The sequence below is a fragment of the Centroberyx affinis genome, unplaced genomic scaffold (assembly GCF_046629955.1).
Source record: "Centroberyx affinis isolate AG114_WGS23_722 - 3 ecotype Tasmania unplaced genomic scaffold, CSIRO-AGI_Caff_v1 ptg000006l_1, whole genome shotgun sequence".
NCBI classification, from domain to species: domain Eukaryota; kingdom Metazoa; phylum Chordata; class Actinopteri; order Beryciformes; family Berycidae; genus Centroberyx; species Centroberyx affinis.
The window spans coordinates 257128-279090 of NW_027278722.1; the positions used below are offsets into that span (position 1 = coordinate 257128).

Here is a 21963-nt window from a genome sequence, read left to right on the forward strand (position 1 = left end):
TTCCATCGAAGGCACAGTCAAGGGAGATTCTGATAGCTGGAGAGCAATTAATGAGAGTGCAATTAATCCAAATTAGTGCAAAACAATGAAACCCCAGCTTGAAATCTAATGTGGTATGCATACTTTCCCATCCTTTGTAACTCATATCTGCCGAGGGGATTTCCCTTTGACTGACTTGTAGATGATTTTCCACATGGTTATAGTGGGGGATATGTTTTATCCACTGAGGGAAGTTAGTGAGTATTTTCTCAGAACTTCTTCATTTACAACAGACCTTCCCTATTCTGTAGCTGGCATGGAGATATTTTGTTTCCCGTGTGGGAAATCAAGTTCCATGTCTAGTTTGCGACAAGCATGGGGTTATACACGTAAGCACTGGTCACAGCTGAAAAACTGAACCACACTGACACACAAAAGATATGTTTTTTCAGGCAACTCAGACTGTCAGTCAGTTCATTTTCCAGCACAGGCCAACCTAGATACACATGTAGTTGAGTGTTAAATATATTCATGCCAATTAAGTTTTAGCCTCAGGGATTCATTATATTTCTCATAATGCAAAGGGGCCACATGGGATTTGCACAGCCTATTCAAAGTCAATGGACTTTTACCTTTATTTTTTCAGTGCACACTTCCTGGTAGCCAGACAGTCCCTCAGTTGATCTCACTCTCAGTGGTTCTCAGGCTGTTTCACAGGTCACTCCTCACGCTTGGTCTTGGTCTTGGTCTTGGTTTTGTTTATTCTTTCATCACAGCACAATAACCAGGTAAGCATTGTTTGGGAATAGAGTAGAATGTAGGCCAGGATTTTTTGATTATTGACTATAGATAGCCAACAATCACAGATGTTCACACATACTTGTAGTGATAGTGTATGGTCAGGATTTTCTTTCCAACTTCTATATGCTGATTTGGGAGTCAGTGTAGTTTTCTGTATTACATTTGTTATTCAGATTTTCTCCTCCTCTTCCCATCCTTCAGTGGCTCTGAGTGAGAACCATATCACCACTCAATGGTGGTAGAAACCATACCCACTGTATGAATTAATGATGAACAGATGAGGATGGGACCAACAGATTGAGTTACACAGGCTTCCCCTTGACAATGTAGCTATCACTCTGTGCCGGGAAAGCCACTCGACCTTAACGTGATGTTGCCTATTAAAGTTGGCATGACTTAGGTGGCAACAGAAGCCTGAACACAATAAGTAATGATGGCAAATGCTCTTGTTTTTTCCTATGTTAACTTTATACATTACTATTGTAGTTAGCATTTATTTTGAGTAAACTGAGCCAGCAAATATCTACAGCAGTTTTTATGGTGTGTATAGTTGGAGCTGGACTGCACAGACATCAGGACACCGAAGAGGGACGGAAATAGGGGCAACTGAAGGATCATCGTTGTCTCCAAAGAAGAAGGGAAGGATCGATTTTAATTTCATGTCACGTTACAGCAACGGAGGATTTTTCAACCCTGCCTACCATGAGAGTGATACGCTGGAAATTGATAGGAGGTTTGGTTCTTTTATGGTGATATAATGATGTAAAATGTGGCTTGTCTAGTCTAAATGACTAAAGTGTATATCAGTGCATCATATCCTGATAAACATGTTTCCCTTATATTGCTTTGCCGTTTATCAAAGAATATACTTAAGTGAGTGCTTTGAGTGAGTAGAGATTGTTTGCACTTGTAATCAGAGAGCATATACTGTACTTTTCATGAATGAGCAGAAAGTCCGCAAGGAACAGGCAGCCAGATGGAGGTGATGTTTGTGTTAGTCCTGCTTTATCCCAGGTCTTAAGTGTGGCTCAATTCATGTTCTCTCATATGGTAGAACTTTACTTTAAAGTCTCTGGGATTAAGGGATATGATGTCACTGTCCAAATAAGTGCTATGACACTATCATAGATAATAAAATTATAATTTCGAAACATGTCAATTTGACAGTTTCTAAAAAAACAAAAAAAAACAATATCACGACAGAATAAATGGGACAATGCCATTTCTGTTTCTACAGTTGCCCACAACCTTTTTTTTTTTTTTTACACCTCAGTTCCTGGTATGACATCATATCCCTAAGATTACCCATGGGAAAAAAAATCTCCCACACAGTAGACATATTTATGGCTCTGGTTTCAATATGGATGGTAATAAAACATAATTATGAGTTGAAATTTCAGTTCACTTTTTGACTTGACTAATAACCACAAAGTAAGCATTATAATCACAAAGTACTTCAAACATGAGCATTTCATCTTTTATATTACAAAATGAGCATTTTAGCTTTGACATTACATTAAGTCTTGTATGTGGTCTCAAGGTCTTCCAGCAAGCCCCATCACAGTAACCCCTATGCTAGGGAAGACCCGGCCTGGCAGGGAGAGAGGGCAGAGCCGCATCACCCATCGATGGGCCAGACCAGCAGTGATGACGCCCTTGGGAGAGTGCCATGGGGGGGCTGGCAGGAGGGGAGCTGGAGGGGGAGAGACAGCATCCCCATGGGACTCCTCTCAACACGCCCTAGGAGTCCTGCATGGCAGCATGAACTCAGTGAGTGAATCATCTCTATGTGACAAGGCTGGATTTGATGACTAAACCAGTGTAGAGCTAAATCTTGTCTGCATTGTGAATGACCATCCAATGTTGCCTTGTATCCAGGACGAAAATCAACATGATTTGGTGTCGGTTACAGTATGTCAGTTGGCTCAGTAGTTCTGTTTGTCCCTCTGTGTGTTGCTATGTGACATTGCTCTTCCCCTCTCCCTCTTTTATTAGATCACAGTACGTTCCAAATAGGACCTGCAGCTCGGTATGATGCATCAACGTCTGTGCGACTTCCATCTGCATTTTCAGGTGAGTGTTGCTATGGCATCACTAAACACACACAATGTTTAAAAGCCCTTCAAAAGACAGTTATTAAAAATGACATTTGTTATGATAGCCCATTGGCTTTGACTTGCTATGTCTATCAAAACACTCTCATATAAAATCCTAATGGATTGCTATTAGAAATTGTACACAATCATTAACTACAAGGAAGTTGGCATAGAAAATCAAACAAAGAGAATGGGATTGTTTGGAAAAAAGGCATCCGTATCTGAGGGACATAATCTTATCTGACAGGCTGTGTACATGCATCTGTGAAAAGCTGGCCAAGATAAAGAAACCAAGTCTTAATTGATGTTCTATGACAAACAATACATACATACATCTCAATCTACTGCTCAAACAAGTGGGATATAATGATTAGATATAGAACCCAATCGTACCTTTAATGTTGCCAGGCATTTGTAACTCTTTTTATTTTGTGCCATTGCTACTTCCTTGTACAATCATTGACCATCTTGGTTTGCAACTTTTATTGGAGAAACGTGTTTGTGCCATTTAACTCTAACACCACCTGTGGTGGACTAGCCTGCTGTGCCAACAGATATCACAGTGCTATAGGTCAACTGAAATTAATCAGAAGTAAAGATAATGTAAAGACAATGCTAACTATATAGCACCTACATTACCCCATTTATTGCACTGGTATCAGCTGTTCTCTCAATCTGTGTATTTAAGTAATGCTAGCATCTCAAAATTACGTGGTTAATCAGGTAAATGAAAGTAAGTAACAAAGTAAGAATTCAAAGTTCAAAGATATGAAACTTGCTTAGGCTATCTTAAGTTATGAAACAAATGGAAATTGAAATGAATAACTACAGGCGTTACAACATTTAAAAACACAACAAATTCTTTTGATAATGATTGTCACCTTGCTCCTTTTTTCCTACCTGCTTCTTGAGTTTACCTTTAAACATAAAGTAGAAAAATCCCTTAAATGCTCACTTCCGAATAGCAAACAGCATAATTCTCTTCTCTTCTTGTGTTCATCCAGGTAACATGACGATGCGGTGGAGGGGAATGACGGTGAGAAGGATGAGCATGTTCGTTAACAGTGACACTGCCCATCTAGCATTCACAGAGGATGCCATCAGGAATGAGATGGAGAATGGTAAGAGCCTGTGAAGGGTGTTGGGATAAAACTGATCATTCCTGTGGATATGTGGATATGTGGATATATATGGAACAGGCTGAAGATACTGGCACCATCTGGACTATTTCTAAATGCACAGAATACTTCCATCAGTTTATTACTCTTTGTAATAATCATATCAGTCTGATATCTGCGCTTGTCTTGTAATCCCTCTTGCGACAGAGGAACAGAACTTGGTCAAAGAACTTGTTGCCCTGTCAACACGGGACCGAATCCGGGCCATCCGGGACCTTCCAATGAGCTTTGAGGAGAAGAAACATATCAGGTAGGTTTTGTGTCACAAGCAGTAAAAGTTTTCATGTCAGTGTCATAACGGACACAGAGTTAAACATTTACACCCTATTAAAAGCTGTAAAATACGTTTTCTGTGTGCACAAACATAGGGGGGGTGGAGTGTGCTGTTTAGTGGTTTTGCAATGTTAGATCACTGGAGACACATGGAGTCACATGAACAAATGCACAGACATATGTACACATGCACATATCCACACCCTGCTCTGTTCTTTTTCAAGTTACAATACACAAGAAGCTATTAATGCAAAAGCACATCAGGAGATAATGCACAGGATGCCATTATCATATCGTGTTATAAACTTTATGTTTCCGGCTTATCTTCCTAGGAGCCAAGTACTGGCATTCAAGTCCTCCAAGCAATCTCGCCAGTTCACATGTTTCGCAGACTGTTCTGAGAACGTCTCCCTGGTGAGCATCTGAGCTCTGTCACAGTCTTCTTCTACATCTACTGCCTTTCATCAATCATAGTTGTCTACTTAAACAGCTCTTTCTGTATTGAGCCATCCGATTCCATACTCACAAAATGTGTCCTACCTTATAACATGGTGTATGCTATTACATCTCACAAGAAATTTATGGCTGTTAACACACCGGCTGCCCACCCAGTCTTTCCGCAGGTGCGGTTACAACGTGACGTCAGCCAGGCAGACCCTGGAACTGTGGCAGGGCATCATGAAGGAGATCGGTGGCAAGTTTGGCACCAGCGTCCTCTCCTACTTTCTGTTCCTCAAGTGGTTGCTCATGTTCAACATTTTCTCCTTCCTGGTCAACTTTGGGTTCATCACCATCCCACTGCTTACCTACGACCACACGCCGAACATACCGTCCAGCGTGACCTTCAGGGGCCTGGAGATACTGACTGGGGCTGTGAGTGGACGCTCTTATCCAAGCACATACCTTTAGCTATTTTTTAAAGCTAGAACAGACAAAATGATCAGAAATCACACCTGATGAATATCTATTTAAGGATTATTTTATCATTCTGTAATTCTCAGCCTAAATGCAACACATTCAAGTTAGATAACTTTAATGTAATATTTTATTACTCTTGAACTCTTCTTTATACAGACTGTGAATGATGGCAGGATGATGATGTTTTTCACTGCGTAGTAAATTTGTTTATATGACTTCCCCAGGGTTATTTTAACTACACAGTCATGTACTATGGCGGCTACAGCAATGAAACCATCACAGGTCTGCTGGAGTACAACATGCAGCTAGCCTACTTCTTCACCATAGCAGCCTACATGGTGCTGTGTGGAGCCGCACTTATCTACAGGTCAGTCCAGTGTCCTATTTACCTTGGCTCACTGGCTTGTAAACCATAAGTAATAGATCTCATGACACACCGTTGAATGATTAGTACACAGGCCCATTGCTTGTGTTTATAGATTCCTTTATATTTGTCCAACTCTTTGTCTTGCAAGTTAAAATAAATGGATGTTTTTCTCAATCTGTGCCTATCCCCATGCAGCATGGCAAGCTCATTCAGGAGAAACTATGTACTGTCAGACCCAGCTTCAGGAGGCGCATGGCAGCTTCTGTGTAGCTGGGACTTCAGCGTAACCAATGAGAGGGCTGTGAGACAGCGCAAGAACAACCTCCGTATCCAACTCAAGGTCGGTTACTGTGTTAGAAACCTACTCTTGTGAAATAGGGAGAGAGAGAGAGAGAGAGAGAGAGAGAGAGATGTTTTATTATATGATCATAAGTCATTAAGTAATCATTAATCAAGTCGTTACAGTCTAATAATATCATCAAGCTATCTATATCCAAGCTATCAAAACATTCATGAGAGTTCTGGTTTGGAGTTTTGCTTTTGAAATCATCTGTGGCTGCATATAATATCATCACAAAAAGCTTTTAACAAAACATTCACCAGAGTCTTACGCGCATGGACACACCTCTTATTTCAAGGCTTATTTTTCTTTTCTCATCGCCATCTCTGTCTTCTGTCCATGTTTCCAGGAGTCTCTTTCAGAAAAGGACCAGGGGGAGCTGCTTACTCTCTCTGAGAAGCTGAAGCAGTTCGGGGTTCACCTGGGCTCCTGGCTCCTCTCCACCGGCCTGGCTGTCGGCTGCGGAGCGACCATCTACTATCTCTGCCAATATGAACAGCAGGTACACGGATTAAAGTCAACATAAAATAAATAGGCATAGTACCAAAAATAGGCATAATTGTTTTGTTCATGGATATACAGAGAAGCAGACATAGGGAAATGAAATAATAATACCCTTTTTACCCAAGGGCCTGGTAGATCTCTCTACATAAGGACCTCCATAAGGACTTCTGTGTGAAGATGAGAAGAGATTTAAAGGATTACAAGAGTTCCTCTGTGTCTAGAATGGCCCTGATTTTTCCCTCAAAATCATTACTGAAAAGGAAAATTACCCTTGCCTTGCTTGCGCACAGTAGCAGCATTCTTTGTATGTAGGTATGGAGAGTTTTCAGAGTATAGAGATAGAGATATTACTTAATGGCATGGCAAAGTGTTGAGTCATACATTACAGTGAAGTCCATATCAAGATGCGTCATAGATCCTTGAAATACTTGAGTTTATGACTTACTGACTGTAATGCGTCAGGTCCTTTACCAACAATGCAGGGTTTAATTTGTCTCATTGCACATCACGTTAGTTTTTCAGCGTTATCTCGGTCTGACCTCCATCTGTTATCTTTACAGCGGACGACAGATACTGCCAACTGGTCTCTGCTTCAAGAGGCAGAGACTCTCCTGGTTCCCTTTGTGGTGTCTCTGATCAACCTGGTCATCCCACTCTTCTACTCCCTCTTCAACAAGTTTGAGCACTACTCCAACCAGCGCAGACAGATCTACGCTCTTGTTGTCAGGTCAGGCAGCGGGATGTCATCATGGATGCCACACCTTGTATACATATAGGCCTAGACATGTATATCCACTCCTCCACTCAAAGAAAGTACATGCATAAAAAAAGAATCAAGAAATAGAATCTGTAATAACATCAATATGCCTGCTATAGACCCTAAATGCCATACAACAGTGCTTAAGGCATAGACAGAGATGTTAATAAAGCATTTTCTCTCCTCCCACTTATAGAAATGTCATCCTTAAGGTGTCCATTCTGGGTATCCTGTGTTACTACTGGATGAACGAGGTGGCTAAGAAGTTTTTGGTGCGTTTCACAGGAATTTTGTTGCCCTTTTCAAATACACCAATATTGGTTTCATCAGTAGACATTCATACATGAGGTATAGCCTATTCATTCACCCACTTTCATGTGTCCCCTATAGTGTTGGGAGCCCATGGTAGGACAGGCTTTGTACCGCCTGGTCATTGTTGACTTCCTCTTTCTCATGTTGGGATCCTTCTTCGGAGAGTTTCTGAGCAAGTGAGTTAGAAGATTTCAGTTTTTTTTTTTTTAAATGTGCATTATTTTCATCAAATGTAAGCCTCAAATGTAAAGCAGATTTTTGACTTGGACTTTGACTTTGTTCCAGTGTGATTGGGACCAGATTAATTAAAAGTCTAGGGGTTCCAGAGTTTGACGTCGCCAGGAATGTCCTCGAGCTCATCTACGCACAGACTCTGGCCTGGTAAGAAGAACAATACGTTAAATACTCCCAATTAAAATAATTAGTAACAGTATCTGACACTGGCTCATACAGTGGATTTGTAACCAGGACTCGTTTTGTTCTCCTTGTCAGGGAAAACAGCCTCAGTGCTAATTTCCAGTTAACATTTATTGTACCTATTATTTTCTCCCCATAGGATCGGAATCTACTTCTCTCCTCTGCTGCCTCTCATCCAGATCATCAAATTTTTCTTCTTGTTTTACCTGAAGAAGGTAAATTGAGGTTCACTAGGGTAGGGGCCCCAGGTGACTGTAAGCTGAACTGGCATGGTGACACACTGCCATAGTCAGATACAATGCCATAGCTGCCCAGGCCTCTCCTTAGTCTTCAAAGCTCATGTTACTCAGTTTGCACACCTGGGTCAATAATTAATTAAAATCCTTTCATTACATTGACGGTTTGCGTAATTTTGTGTTAAAGGAAAGATGGGCCGGGTTTTGGATTTTGGGGGCAACCCTGCCGGTTGCATTGTACCAGTGAAGTTCAATCAATTCCAGAAAGGAAACTGAATTCAATACAAATAGTAATTTGACCCAGGTTGGCTCCGGTGTGAAGGGCTGCTGAATGTTTTATGAACATGTTGAACGATCTTCAAGGCTGTGCTATTCAAAGCTCTAAGGAGATGTTCATTTTTTCCACTACAGGGTGAAACAGATACGATGTTTAAGTTGAAATGAGCTTAGGGCTTTTTATACTCTAACAGCATTACATAAGATGTTGCAAGAATAATGAATGAAGAATGATGGATGATGATGATGGATTGCCTTAGACAGGGAATCCAAAACATTCTATAATCCTGGTTTAATATCTGCAATGATGGAATGGTCAATGATTAGGTTTTTGTCTTTTCTAATATGCAAAGTGACACTGTTCATGTCACACACACACGCACACACACACACTCACAGTTTTTTTACTTTTGATGATTAATGGCTGATTAATGGCTTGTTTATGGTGTGTATGATGTGTATTTGCATGTGTTTGTTTGTGTGTGTTTGATTGTGTGTGTGTGTGTGTGTGTGTGTGTGTGTGTGTGTGTGCCCAGGTGAGCCTGACCCAGAACTGCCAGCCCCCGCGGCGGTCAGGCAGGGCAGCTCAGATGCAAACCATCTTCATCGCCCTCCTCTTCTTCCCTTTCTTTGTGGGTGCGCTCTCCATGGTTGCATACACCGCCTGGAGGTACGGGAGCAGGACGTGGCCTATTGTGACCGAATCACAATACAACTTTTACGTCATGTCAACAGCTTGTATTAAAAAATATCATTTTACAACATAACTAATTTAAGGGAAAAAAACACAACTATACCCCAACTAGGCATGGGACGATATGAAAATTTAATGTCACGATTATCCTGGCCAAAATAATTGTGATTCACGATATTATCCTGATAATCATCAAAATATGCTTAAAACTCTTAAAATGGCACTAAAACATATTGGAATCACTTTACCTTACATTGTGTCAAGAAACAAATATTTTTATTGCATCATAGGAAACATATATTTTTTTTGTGAACATCCTTTTTAGTGAAAAACAAACAAGGACAGATTCAGACTCTCGCCAACACCCAGCAGGTAATCACAATGAGAGAAAAAAATCCATTAATAAAAAGAATCTATCTATCAACCTGATATCCATGCATTCACATGGTTCAATTAGTTATGTGACTGTATAGGACTGTACGTTAGTGAGCTAGACAGCTTTTTCAAGTCACTCGTGAGGATATTCACGCTCATGTGAGGATATTCACGATTATCCCGATAATGGAAATTCACCAAGATAAAATTATCTTGAGAGTTTTTATCGTGATAAAAGATAAAATCTTATATCCTCCCATCCCTAACCCCAACAATACCACACCTCCCTTGTCAGCAAGATGCATGAACAGACCTTGACACTACTAGACTAGAATTTTATTTCATTGTTCTCAAAACTATTTCAAACCTGTTTTGTTCCCCCTGTCCTGTGCTGTAGCCTGACTCCCTCGGAGCAGTGCGGTCCTTTCCGGGGCCTCAACAATACCTTCAGTGTTGTTGCTGTGTGGATCGACCATCTGGAGGACATCCCCGGCTCTGAATGGGTCATCTGGATCTACCAGAAGGTCATCAGGAGCGAAATCTTCTACTTCCTTATCACACTCATTATCCTGTAAGTACATAGCTGCCTTAGTGTGTGTGCGTGTGTGTATGTGTGTACTGCATGTAGTGTATTGCATCAAATCAACTTAATTTAATTGTAAGTCACACTGGATAACAGCATCAACTAATTGGTAAATTCAACAACTAACTGATTAAAACGTAAGTATGAGTATATCAGTATGTGTGTGTGTGTGTTCATATGTGTGTGTGTTCCTGACTAGGAAGAATTTATGCCTGGTCATACATTTGACAAACATGTTGGAGTTGGAATGTCAATTTAGGATCAGTTTGGTCTGAATGAACCAGAAGCTCGTAGTCAAGCAAAAGCTGTTTCTTGAATTAAGCTACCTTCATGTCTAACATTATATATGAATGGTAACACTATATAATAATATTGCTCTACATAGTAGTGGTGACCATTTTCATTCCAATAATAAGAGCTCTTTGTTGTGATTGCATTAAAAAGAAAGCTCTGAGAGCAATCCCAAAGTTGTGTGTTTATATGTGTATATGTGATGTAGTGGGAACACCTACCATTGCTTTACTTGGAACAATTTTAATCTTTTTATAGTTGTTTCCTTTAAAGTAATCTTATTTGGTTTGAAGGAGGCTCTGTGATGAAATGAAAACAATTAACTGGCAATGATGAGATGTAATATTGTGATAAACCTGTCATGGCCAAAGCTGTAAACCTTTGAGATCAGTGATTTAAAACATGTGGCTTGTTCAGACATAAAGCCATCTGTACATTAGCAAATTAGTCAAGGAAGGTTGACATTTTCTGACTTTATAGAGACAGAGACTGACAGAGACTGTAACACAGTTTATATAGTATGTGCTTGTGTGCGTGCAAGTGTATCTATGTGTGTGTGTGTGTGTGTGTGTGTGTGTGTGTGCTGTCTGTCTGTCTGTCTGTCTGTCTGTCTGTATGTATGTCTTTATCTGCATCTGTAGCTATAGTATCAATATCAATGTCTGTCTGCCTTTACCTGGTCTTATGTGGAGTGTCTTTTTTTCTGCTCACTCACACAGGGTCATCATATACATCTTCTGGCAAATCACTCGGGGGCGCAAGCTGCTTATTGTTCTACTAAGACAGCAGATTGTTAATGTGAGTGGGCAATACCCTCCTTAAGTATGTGACTTTGTGAATAAGTATACCTGTCTATACCTATTCATTCCTTTTTCAGCGATGTTACAACTGAATTTGCTTATTTCGATCCTCTCACTAGGAGGGGAAAGACAAGTCCTTCTTGCTGGAGAAGCTCCAGAACCTCCAGAAATCCAAGCCTAATAAAAAGCCCAAACAGAAGAATCACAAAAAGGTTTGTGGTTTGTGGTCAAAGTACATTCACCCTAACTAAGTGCCTTTGTTCCTGAGATTAGTTAGTTAATTTTCAACCTCATCTCTGTGTTCCCACAACAGACCAAACGACGTTTAGACGATCGCTCCTCCTCCGGTGCTCAGTCCAACTCCAACGTCATGGTTCAGGCTTTGCTGGCTCGCCAGCGGCTGGAGGAGCAGGAGAGGGGGATCTCTCGCGGAGTGCCCGTTCCCGTTGACATCTCCCCCTCCACCACCTCCAGCGCTCTGGTGCAGGCCATGTTAGCCCGTCAGAGGGCTGACGAACAGGGTGAAGATTTTGACAGGATGCCCTTGCCCTCAGAACACCTGTCGTCCTCCAATGCCCTCGCACAGGCCATGCAAGCCAGACAGAGGGCCGAGGATCAAGAGAGGGATGAGTACTACAGGACAGCAGGTTTTTCAGAAAACCCCCTAAGCAGCTCCAGCACTATGGTGCAGGTGATGCAAGCCAGACAAAGAACAGAGGAGGATTACTACAGGCCAGCAGATAGTACACACGACCTGGCATCTTCAACGTCAAGTGCTATGATGCAGGTCATGCAAGCCAGGCAGAGAGCAGAAGAAGACGAGAGCATTAACAGGGTGGCCGCTCCTCCACAGAACTCAGCTCCCCCGGGGTCCAGTGCGCTCATACAGGCCATGCTGGCCCGACAGCAGGCCCAGAATGAGTATGACGACGGCTACTGAACTAAGGGGAGTAACTTTATCACAGTGTGGGGAAAGGAATAGAATTAGAAATTGGAAAATAATGGTTTGCTCCCAGATGACCTTGATCAGTCGTCTCACATCTTGATTTGTGTTGTAGTCTGTAACTGATTTTGCATTAGTGAAAGGTTCAGAACTGGGGTGATCAGTCCAGAATTTGCAATTCATTCAATCTTCCTGTACATGGAAAAGAACAAAGTATTTAGATGTCTAGCTGGGCATCAAGAGAGTGCAGGCCCACCTCTTCATGCTCTTTGTTTACAACTGTACATTAACTGTATATTTCTCAGACAGTGTATATGCCTTTATACATTAAATAAATAACTACTATTACAAATAAATAAATTAGCACAAGACCTGATGTTGTGCTATATCTAATGTAATCTGTGTATCAGAAACACATTTGTATTTGAAATTGTAGCCAATATGTAGCTTGTTAATATTGTATATCATCTCTATGAAATGTAGATGAATGCCACACTGGACATAAACCAAATAAAAGGCAAGAATCTATTCATTGGTTACTGTCACCAGTATATAACATAGTAAATAACTAATAACCATCATTAATGCAACACTATCTAATGTTTTGCAATCATGGTCTATCTGTCAAGATACAGCACTGCCCTCTGTAGGGATTATGTATACAATGCCACAGAGTAGGCATACAGTAGCGTTTATTAGATATTTTCTGCTCATAGTTTGCTCCTGTTAAGTAGTTATTCAGTAATTTTAGTATTCAGTAGATTTATCTGAAACAGTGTCAACAGAGACGCTTGGACGGGACCGAATATTTATTGTCAAATGAAAATTACAAAAGAAAAATTTAAACTCTGCACATAGTAGAAAGGTGATACTGTACTGACTGTAGACGATCCATATCCACCTATTGCTTGTGTTCATATGAGGTTTCATGGCAAAAAGCTCTGTGTTATAAGTTCCACTGCAGAATATCTCTACACTGGCCCACACTGGTCCTATGAAGTGTGTGAAGTTGCAAATGCAAATTGTGAGACAACAAAAGTAACAGTTAGATGCATAACAGCCATTCGATATACAAAAATACTGCACACTTACACTCCACAACTTATTTACAACATTGAATTCATCAATATAAGTATGATACATGTAGGCACAGAATTCACAGCAAGTACTTGTGACTTTATTTTGCAATTCATGAATACCAGTTATAATTGTCACCCTGTCTTTGTAAATAGACATAATTTGCATTGCATTAAATACTGAAATTTCCTGTTTAATAAGGCTATTAGCATGCAAAAGTCCCTCACTCTATATTTATAGGGGTACACTTACAACATTTTCTTTTAAATCTTTACATTGCTGTAAGTTATACAAACGGAGAGAATGCCTTAATTCTTTGCAACCATTCCTCAAATTAGATCAAGTCCACTGTTCCAGCTCTCAGTTGGTTGGGCTGCCCAGCTAAAACCCTATGGGACTTGAAGCTCCATGACTACCAATGCCACAAACACACCCACAGGGAGTGGATTTCCTTCTTCCATTAAGGCAGTGTAGAAATGGAAATCAGATGGAGCTGCTGATGTGGCCTGAAATCCCTTGAGGCATTCATCCCAAGCTGAACACATCCATCAAGTTCCCACACGAAGAGAAACACCACCATCCTCCGCTCTGTCCCGTTCAGCACTGCTCTTCCCCTAAGGATGCTGGAATGTCATTCAGGGAGGAAGCGGGTATAGGTGTTTTCCTGCTGCTTTTGGGGGTCTGGTCCGTGTAAACTTCCACGGACTTGGAGATAGACTGCACAGAGCGTTCCCGGAAATATCCGAAAGCCTCCCGCGCATGCTCCTCCCGGATGGTTTGCTCGAAGGTCTTGCGCTTGTGCCTGAACTCGATAACGGTCTTCGTATAGGAGTTGAGGGTGGTGACTGATGCACCCATGCAACAGGTGAAGGATGCCCAGGCCATGCTGATGTAAGAGAGAGAGCAAGGAATGAGAAAATCACTTTGTAATTCAGTACACAGGGTGACTGTACTGAACATGAGCAATATCAGCTGAACTCTGCTTTTGTAATGAAAAACGGTGAGCACCCGTGTGAGGACACAATCCAATTTGACAATTTTCTGTTGACATTTTGACCCTGTGTAAAAGTGGTAGCTTTGCCGAGTTTAGTGTCAATCCCTTGAAGTCCCTACACCCCCACTGAAGTGTGCCAGGTTACATGAGATCAATCAATCAATTCATCATCGCATGAACTTTTCACTCAGTTTGGTTCATGCTCACAAAAGGTCAAGAATTGTTTAGCCTCTAAAGGGAATTTTCAACATACTGCGCATATTGTGAAGGGGTGAAATATTATCCCCTTATGCAATTCCAATCACGCCTGTATTGGGGCTTTAGACACCAAAGCCTAATCCCACCGTAACATGAGAGCTTTGGGCTTTTTTCATTAGAGACAGTGATGGTGGGCAGAGGTGAGAGCATAGAGCTAGAGCGGACTGTGTGGGGCTGTTACATGAGAAATGGAAGCCCTGCAGGTCTCCTTATTTGATTTCCCAATGGCTGAGTGTGAGTTCTGCTGTATGTCTATGGGCTAGGAGTCATACCAGAAGGACCAGCCGTAATCCCAGTTGTAGGGCCTCCAGTCAGGTGGACCCAGACTGACGGTGACTTGGAAGACCTGTGTGTACATCACATGAGCCACCATACCCAGCAGACCTGCAATTATATGCATACGGTTAGTTAGCTAGCTGTGTGACGATGCACCATACAGTATTACGTACAGAGGCACGAATGTGACCCATTGCAGAAAAGAAGATTCATTTCAATTCATTAATTCATTTTTTTTATTTTTTCGCAATTTCTTAAAGTAACGTCACAGGCCCATTCAATTGCAAGTACACACATGTACACACAGATGTAAATGCAAATCCCTTATCCAAATAGCTTATGCTTGTTCATTCTGAAAAGGTTCCGAGGTTATTTTGGACAAGATTTGTAAAAACTAATATCCCCTTTAAGTCTATTGGAACTACGTGCTTTTCATCTTGTCAGCCACTAAAAGATGCTAACAACATTTCTTCAACTCATGACTTGATCTCTGTGAGTCATTCTGTTATTCATTACACTTCCTACGTCATAGATTTTAAATTTAGTTCAGAGTTTTTCCCGACCATTACATGAAAACCCCGGGAAAGGCTCCATGCCTGGTGATAGTATGCAAATATCAGTGAGAGATTCTTTTTCATGACTCCTCTTCTCATCTTCTAATTTTGTTTTGAAAACAAAGGACCTCAGATTTTTTATCTTTCCCCTATTCCTAGCTAGGGAGATGTGGGATATAGCGTCTTGTACCACATTAGGAGAGGCATTCATCAAGAAACACTACCTGTGCTTCGAGACTGGAACCAAAACATCCACATATCACGTATTTCAGGCAAAACAAACAAATACTGAAAGCATTTAAATTAATAACAAATAAAGTGTGACTACCTGAGAGCACGGTGAAGACGGCGGCAAAGGCATTGAGCTTGAGTCCGTCAATGACATTGCTGGAGTGAACCAGCTCTAAACACATGAGGCTGAAACCCACCACCAGCAGAACAATGTACAGCATCTCAGAAACCAACGACAGCCACAGGATCCCTGCAACACACACACATTCAAAGTCATGTTAACACTTTAGATTAGGGAACACATATTAACTATTAATAAATTGCTTATTAACATGCATTAACAGTAGTGTTTTAGTGTTTTTAGCACCTTATTCTGCACTACTGTATTCTACAAGTAGACCCCATTAACTATAGGTTTTCCCTCAACAGCCTCCTAATTAGTGCTTATAGCAGTCAGTAAGGAGGTTGTGGCACATTAATTGGTCTTTTAGTATGCTATGCTTTGCACAGTTTGGGGCTTATAAGGTGCTAGTATCACATATTATTGGGGGAAATTATTAAACTATTGAGGGAAAACCTATAGTTAATGTGTTCCCTAATCTAAAGTGTTACCGAAGTCATATTTCAATTCAAATTCAAATTCTCAATGGGATATAAATTATACTACTATAAATTGATAGCCTACGTACCTGTGTATTTTGCCAAACAAGGCAACACTAGTGCATCCTGATAAGTTGTATGTTGTTTCTTTTCTTTGGAAGTGCACAGCTGTTTTATTCATACAGAATTGCTGGTGATGCATGGGACAATAATGAAATCTAATTCTGAACATTCATCAGTCTTAAACCAGTTCTGGGCAATGATTTAGATTTAATCTGACATCTCAATGGTTCCTGAGTCAGCTACTCGGATCTGATGACAAGTCACCCCCTGACTGACACGACGCTGAAATTAAATTGATGTCGACGCTCTCCAGTGAGAGTCTTCTCCAAATCTTATTGAGCTTTCCAATGAATCAGGCCAAATGTTATCTGGCTACACGACAGGTCAGACATTGCATCCTCTCCAGCTCGCCTCACATTCTCTCTTGCTATTTATCCAACCTGACACATTCACTGACAGGAAGTGAGCATTGCTGCTACCATATTTCCCTGGAGACGATGTCAACACAATTGAAAATCCTAAACCTTAACGCACAACATGTCTGGCTGCCTCTCTGTCCCCATGGTTTCATATGAAAAAGTTGATGCTTGAATTGAAAGTTGATTGTTGTTGTTGCTTGTTGATTTGAAAAAAGTTACAGGCAGACCAGACAAAGATGATATTGTGAAAATATTTACATGATGACAATGGTCCAGTATAGTTCAAGTGTGTAGAATAGATCTAGCACTATCAGGGTTAGGAGTTTGCTTCCCACTGGGACCACTCATACCGAAAATGCATTCACTGCACAGCTAAAAGTGTCCAGCAAATATCAAGTTACTAGAGTAAAAAAGTCAGCTACTAAAGTGACCTTTAAAACATTTTAATTAGTGTTTGATATCACCATTAAATCAAAAGGGGAAACTATTCACAAAATAACTTTTTAAATGCACTGTCAGTCTGTGTCTGCTCAATGAGGATGCCCGGGAATAGTCATGAACCTTTGAAATATGCTAAAACCTAAAGTCCTGATTTACAAAAGAACAGCCTACTTACAACCTACTCAATCACTAATATTTCAAATCAAGTCTGAAACACAGTGGATGGTCACATACATTGATTACATAGTCTACAATATAACATAAATAACTGAGTTATAGAAGACTAACTAACTGCTGCTACTAACTGCCATTACTGCTTGTTTTCAAGTGATGATTTAAGTATAAAATCCATTCTTGGAAGGAAGAACTTTTGTTACTTCTTTCAGGCAGCGTAAAAACCATGAAACATGTGATCTTTGAGGCAGACAGTGTTCACTCACCTTTTTCTGATGCTGGGGCCAAATCAATGAAGCTTCGGCATCTCTCACCTAGAACAGCAGAAAAAAAAAATTCTGTCACGACGTGGCACAACACAATAGCTGTGATGTCTTCAGCCCACTCTTTATTTTGAAGGCGCTATCTGGCTGTTCCGAAATATCAGAGTAATCTGTTTGGGTTCAGAAAATGTCAGGAGGGACTGGCTTGATTTTAACAAAGAGACCTGAAGTCAAGTTTAAAGCACTGCCAATAAATAAATGCTGTTGGTGCTAAACTGATAGATATAGGCCTCTGTCCATTTCCTAATCTGTGTGCAATTCCAGATTGCTGTCCAGGTGTCTCACAAGGATAGCTGAGCAAAAGTTTTACCTCCAGTCCAGTGAATTCACAGAACTCCACAAAATTCAGAGGTCATAAGTTCAGACTGTTCAAAGACTAATAAACAGCATGCTAAATATGAGACAGAAATACAACTTTTTGGGCCTCTGATTCAGGGACACCAGATGGCTTGTTGGCAAGGCTATTTGACATCTAGTTCCTGTCCCATTGAATAACATGTGTGTTGCATAGAATTACAATAATCTTGCTACAGGGGTACAATGTCTGAGAAAGAAATGATGCAGAACAGCCATGCTTGCCAGAGCGTAAATACACTGTGGCATCTTATGAAACCTTATGTCACTTTATCAAGACAGGACACAAAACATGACCCCCGACACACCACAGTCCTTTCCTTTTGGGCAGACATGATTCATTCCTTCTGTCATCTGTCGAGCGTGTTGCTGGATTTGTTGTTAAGTGGAACACTTTAATCAGGTAGAAGGAGGGTGGCAACAGCTGTTTTGAGGAAAAACTCATCAAGGCCCCTGTTACATAATCCTTATTAACTCAAGCTGTCACCCCCCGCCACTCCCCCCACCCCCTGCAGCCACTTGATGAGATAGAGATGTCCCAGCAATTCATTCTTGAATAATCTCTGCGTGTGATTGATTTCTATTCTTGAACATCAGAAAAACCTAACACTAGCACAGTTAGCACAATTACAGGCTGATGTTGGAGTGTGCAGATGGATGCTCTGCTAATTCCAGAGTCATTCAGTGAGTCAACCTTGGGAGGAGGACTAATCTGGCCTTATCACACCTTTGACCAGATGTGGGTTGTGACCGCATGACGCACACATCACCATCACAAGATGTCCCTGGTTACATACTCCAATTAAAAACAATTTCCTGCTTCCATTACCGTGCACAAGTGAATGAGACTAGTGCAAAGCAGTTTTCAGACTTTCTCTCACTTAAGATGTAAAGCAATCACATTCTGCTGCTATCAAGTTCACTACAGCCACCCACTTAAGGGCCTGGTCCAAGTACAATACTGAACTTGGAGTGTCTTTCCATTTTTCCTACCTCCAACAGTCCTGAACTATATTGCTTTGCCAATTGCTCAGTACCTCATGCCAGGAAAAACATTTACCATTTTACCAGATACCTGCTCTTTGACTGGCAGACTGACATCATCAGAAAGGATGATTATCCTGACATTCTCAGGAAATATGACAAAAAAAAAAAAAAAAAAACCATCCATGCTTGCATTTTTTGCAACTAATCTCCAGATCATCTGACAAAACAGGGTTTTAAGTGCTCACTGATGGAAGAATGAGGGAATTAAAGTGACAGATTTTCATAAGTGGACATTGTGTGTGTGTGTGTGTGTGTGTGTGTGTGTGTGTGTGTGTGTGTGTGTGTGTGTGTGTATTATGTTGTGTAAGGAGTCACAGGTCATGTGGGTACAGAGTGTACTCAAACACATTTAACTCAAACACTGTGATGATGATGATGATGATGATGATATCTAGCCTAATCATGTTCATATCTCTACACTGGATGGAGGAAATAATGGAAAAATGTAGTCACAGGTTTAAAAAGGATCAGTTTGGAAATTAAAGGGTATTAGCAAATAGTAGCCTAATAATACTAAATACATTTACTTAATTTATTATAGATTATTCTTTCATTTTTTGCCCCTCATTAGGAAGGCTTAAAACAATTTGTTAAATTGAGAAACTATAGTTTTCTACCATTATGAGGCTCTGAGCATGCATTTTCTTCATTTTTCTTCTAAATAATTTCATTGTCCTCTGGATGACATCACTTTAAAGATTATTATACAAATTAAATATTTCAGCACCACCTACAGAACTAGATAAGAAAATCATAACATGTGAGAGATGAACATAACCAGTTTTGCTCCTCAATGAAATGTCCCTTTAGGCAACAGATAACACTGTGTGCAATTAACCTCAACAGCCCTATAAAAACGCACAACACACACACACACACACACCTTCTCCTCTTACTTTCATCGTGGATATTTTCCTCGCAGGAGAACCAGATCCCGGTGTGGAACTGACGGAACAGGAACCTGTCGTCCCCGGTCTCCCAGCTGTAGACCACTTTGTTCGGGTCCGTTTCGTTCACTCCGTAGTCGATGCACTGGTGCGTCCGCAGCTTGCTGCACTTGGGCTTGGGCACTCTCTGTGTCCCCACGCACCAGTAAGTTGTTATGAACGCAGTTATTGAAAAAAAGAGGGCGAAAAAATTCAAGCCAACTGACAACAGCGTCCTGCATTTGCGAGTTGTCTTCATTGTCCATGAAAAGGATACACGAGCGCATATATGACCAAAAAGTTCATGGGTGCAAACTGGAATATGAACACAACCCAAGGGTGATTTTCAAGTACACCAAGTCGGGTAAAATTCCCATTTGGCACTCCCAAGTTCTCCAGAAGTCTCCATTGATGTGCAGATATTCCAGACTGAGCTCAGCTTTGTGCCACCGTGTCTCGCGGCCCCTCATTAGACTTTTTCACACGAGGTGGCCCACGAGCGCACTCGTCCAGGATTGTCACGTTGTCACAGGATTTGACGCTTGCTTGCATTAAGTGTTGGCTTTCTGTTATGATGCCCTCCCTCCCTACCTCTCTCTCCCTCTCTCTCTCTCTCTCTCTCTCTCTCTCTCTCTCTCTCTCTCTGTTTGGTTATGTACCCCCCCACCCCACCTCTGCACCCATCTCTTACAAAATGTGTAAAAAACAAAAGCAAAAAACAAAAGATCAACTTATCCAACTACAGGGTGATTATCATGTTGAGAATGGGTAGGAGAATATATTTACCACTCAAGTTAAATATTATCACATATGAGCTTACCAAGGCTGTCTGCAGCCAGACTTCACTGCAGATTTTAGAGCTTTATAACACCGGTTGTGTAAAGAAAAATAGAAGCTGCAGAAAAATCAAACAAAACAACTTAATAATCAATTCAAAGATAGGTAATGTGTCCAGCCACTATATTCATTACCCTACTAATTGTGGATTCTGCCCAGTAGGCCTACATTTAATTACTTCACTCTTCTTGCCTTCCTCTCCTTAATTTATTTATAGAAATGGTGGGGACATGTTTCAAAAGGATTCAATTCCCAAGAACAAAGCTGTACTTGTAAAAATATCTATGCTAACTGTAAAGTCAAGTCGTACAATGTAGACTGTGGTTAGTATGTGTAAAAGGGCCTGTTTCATTTGAACTTATGTGTGAAGTGACAGAGTTCCAGCAGAATCCCACTACTAGTCATACTTGTAGGGTTAACACGATAATATAATACGTCCATGCAAGGGTTAACATTGTCCTGATGTTCTTGGAAAGTTTGGTCTAGATTTGTGAATATAAGTGTTACCCAAAGCTTAAAACAGGAGAGACAAGATACTGCACAAGCAAATGGGAGAGTAACTGAGGCTATAAAGTTTTTTTTGAGCTTAGGAAGGTGAATAGCTTTTTTTTACTATTCTGATCTTGAGTTATAAAGATTGAATAGTGCAGAATGTACAGCTTTAAACCCCAAAACAAAAAAACAGGTCAGTTAATAGTCAGTTAAACCAATAAAACCAAATAGTACAATTATTCACTGCTAAAAACCCTAATGGCAATTGGTATGGTGGAGTTTTTCAGTCTATCAGTCTTTGCCTTCATCTCTGGCAGTAGATTCTGTTTGCAGAGAAACCGGACAGTCCTCTTACCCTTGTTTGGAGGGAGGAGGTCATGGAGTGGACGATCAGCCTGGTGCGTACTCTTGTTTTCTGTGCACTGAGAACTGTAAAATGTATGGTTATCTCCTCAATACTATGCTAGATATTGTCATTATCACCCTTTCCAACTTTACTCCACTGATTCACAATGAAGCTGTGACAAATGGCTGCTATTAGGCTCTGGGAGGCTGCAGTCTAATGTTCTCTAGACCAGTGGTTCTCAAACATTTTCACGTCAAGGACCCCTAAACTGACACAAATTAGACCACGGACCCCCATCTGATAAGATTTTGTCCCAGGGTCCCCCATCTGATAAGATTTTTGCTTTTAGATGTTTTATTACAGAAAGTGTATGAAACCCATGACCAAAATAGTCATGCAATCTGTCATTGT

General features: G+C 40.8%; 2 protein-coding genes across 2 annotated transcripts; one reads left to right on the forward strand and one right to left on the reverse strand.

Annotated features, from left to right (window-relative positions):
* The first annotated feature begins 1439 nt into the window (after nt 1-1439).
* On the forward strand, nt 1440-12453 carry tmc5 (transmembrane channel like 5). Its single transcript, XM_071518493.1, has 21 exons — nt 1440-1513; nt 2321-2550; nt 2776-2853; nt 3881-3997; nt 4202-4304; nt 4660-4741; nt 4940-5200; nt 5470-5612; nt 5808-5952; nt 6302-6454; nt 7017-7183; nt 7410-7485; nt 7604-7701; nt 7811-7906; nt 8082-8157; nt 8991-9124; nt 9921-10094; nt 11117-11195; nt 11317-11398; nt 11509-11888; nt 11985-12453. Exons 1-21 carry the CDS (start codon nt 1440-1442, stop codon nt 12135-12137), a joined length of 2901 nt encoding a protein of 966 aa, XP_071374594.1. The 3' UTR covers nt 12138-12453.
* A 1361-nt stretch (nt 12454-13814) lies between these two features.
* On the reverse strand, nt 13815-20136 carry LOC139643032 (germ cell-specific gene 1-like protein). The gene is made up of 5 exons (XM_071518198.1): nt 19848-20136; nt 17494-17541; nt 15628-15780; nt 14742-14853; nt 13815-14103 (listed from the first exon to the last, which is right to left on the reverse strand). Exons 1-5 carry the CDS (start codon nt 20134-20136, stop codon nt 13815-13817), a joined length of 891 nt encoding a protein of 296 aa, XP_071374299.1.
* Between the last annotated feature and the right edge of the window lie 1827 nt (nt 20137-21963).